This window comes from Orycteropus afer, unplaced genomic scaffold (assembly GCF_000298275.1).
Source record: "Orycteropus afer afer isolate SDZICR_OR568_19922 unplaced genomic scaffold, OryAfe1.0 scaffold00273, whole genome shotgun sequence".
NCBI classification, from domain to species: domain Eukaryota; kingdom Metazoa; phylum Chordata; class Mammalia; order Tubulidentata; family Orycteropodidae; genus Orycteropus; species Orycteropus afer.
This window is the reverse complement of record NW_006921860.1, coordinates 4,362,813-4,364,085: the sequence shown is the minus strand read 5'-3', so window position 1 is coordinate 4,364,085 and position 1,273 is coordinate 4,362,813. Positions and strand designations below refer to the sequence as shown.

At 40.5% G+C, this 1,273-nt stretch overlaps 1 protein-coding gene across 1 annotated transcript in view; it reads left to right on the top strand.

The window, feature by feature from the left end:
- Positions 1 to 341, top strand: part of LOC103205229 (V-type proton ATPase subunit G 1) — a 27,695-nt gene extending 27,354 nt beyond the window's left edge. Inside the window, exon 2 of the mRNA XM_007950505.1 lies at positions 4 to 341. Within this exon, the coding sequence (XP_007948696.1) occupies positions 4 to 341 (338 nt within the window). The remainder of the gene's footprint in view (positions 1 to 3) is intronic.
- The last annotated feature ends 932 nt before the right edge of the window (positions 342 to 1,273 follow it).

Sequence of the window (1,273 nt, the reverse complement as noted above, 5' to 3'; positions counted from 1 at the left end):
AAGGTACCCAGCAACTGCTGCAAGTGGAGAAGCGTGCCGCTGAGAAGGTGTCTGAGGCCCGCAAACGAAAGAACCGGAGGCTGAAGCAGGCCAAAGAAGAAGCTCAGGCCGAAATTGAACAGTACCGCCTGCAGAGGGAGAAGGAGTTCAAGGCCAAGGAGGCTGTGGCCCTTGGATCCCACGGCAGTTGCAGCACGGAGGTGGAAAAGGAGACCCAGGAGAAGATGACTATCCTCCAGACCTACTTCCGGCAGAACAGGGATGACGTCCTGGATAACCTCTTGACCTTTGTCTGTGACATCCGGCCAGAAATCCATGAAAACTACCACACAAATGGATAGGGAAGAAGGAAGCACCTGTTCCATGGGTGAGCATTTTAGATGCTCTCACATGGAATAAGAAGCTTTAGCAAAGCTAGAGTTTTTTTCTTGTGAGAAGGCATTAAATTATTTCTGTATATTATGTAGTAGGTTCCTTCACTTTTGGAGAGTAGCAAACCTAGTACTTTGTGTAGACTTAGAGCTCATCCAAAGATTTCATCTTTTTACCACATATTTCTTACAAATTGAATGAGTATACAGTGTTTTCCTATGTTTTTAGCTGAAGCAACATATATAGCAATATGACTTTTCTGTCTTAGGTACCTAGTTTTAAATATATATATATATATATATATTCTTTAAAGAAAGAAATGGGTTAAATATTTTGTTTCCCTAAAGCTTTCTTGAAGGTCAGGGGCTTTGTCGATGAAAAAGTAGTAAATAGATTATTTTGTAACTGCGTGAACAGCAGCCAGCTTTAAAATAATCCTTTTTGTTTAAGGGTTAAAACAACAAATACAGGTTTCTTCTGCTATCTGAAACTAGAGCATTCCCATGAAACCTGACACTAACATAATAGTGTTCACACAGTTCAAAGCTATGGCAGCTTGATGCTGAGTGTAGTTTCTGGGGGAGGAACTTGATGGCAGCACTCTTGCCGCCTGGGGTGCCTGCTGCCTCTTCTCAACATTGAGGCTAGTCTTGCCTTTCACCTTTTTTCATGAAAGTGAAAATGCTCTTCAGATTTATTTTGGTTAATGAAAACAGGTATTAAAGTAGGTCTTTGATAAAAGTGGCATACAGTGAACTTTGGAAAAGCGGGGGATATCTGTACTAGTCTAGTTGTTGGGGCTGCTTTTAGTGACTCTTAGTAGAAATTACTAGTTAATAGAAGCAGGAACTTGCTATTTGTTATTACTTAATGTACTGGTAATCACTTAAAAGTAAAGATT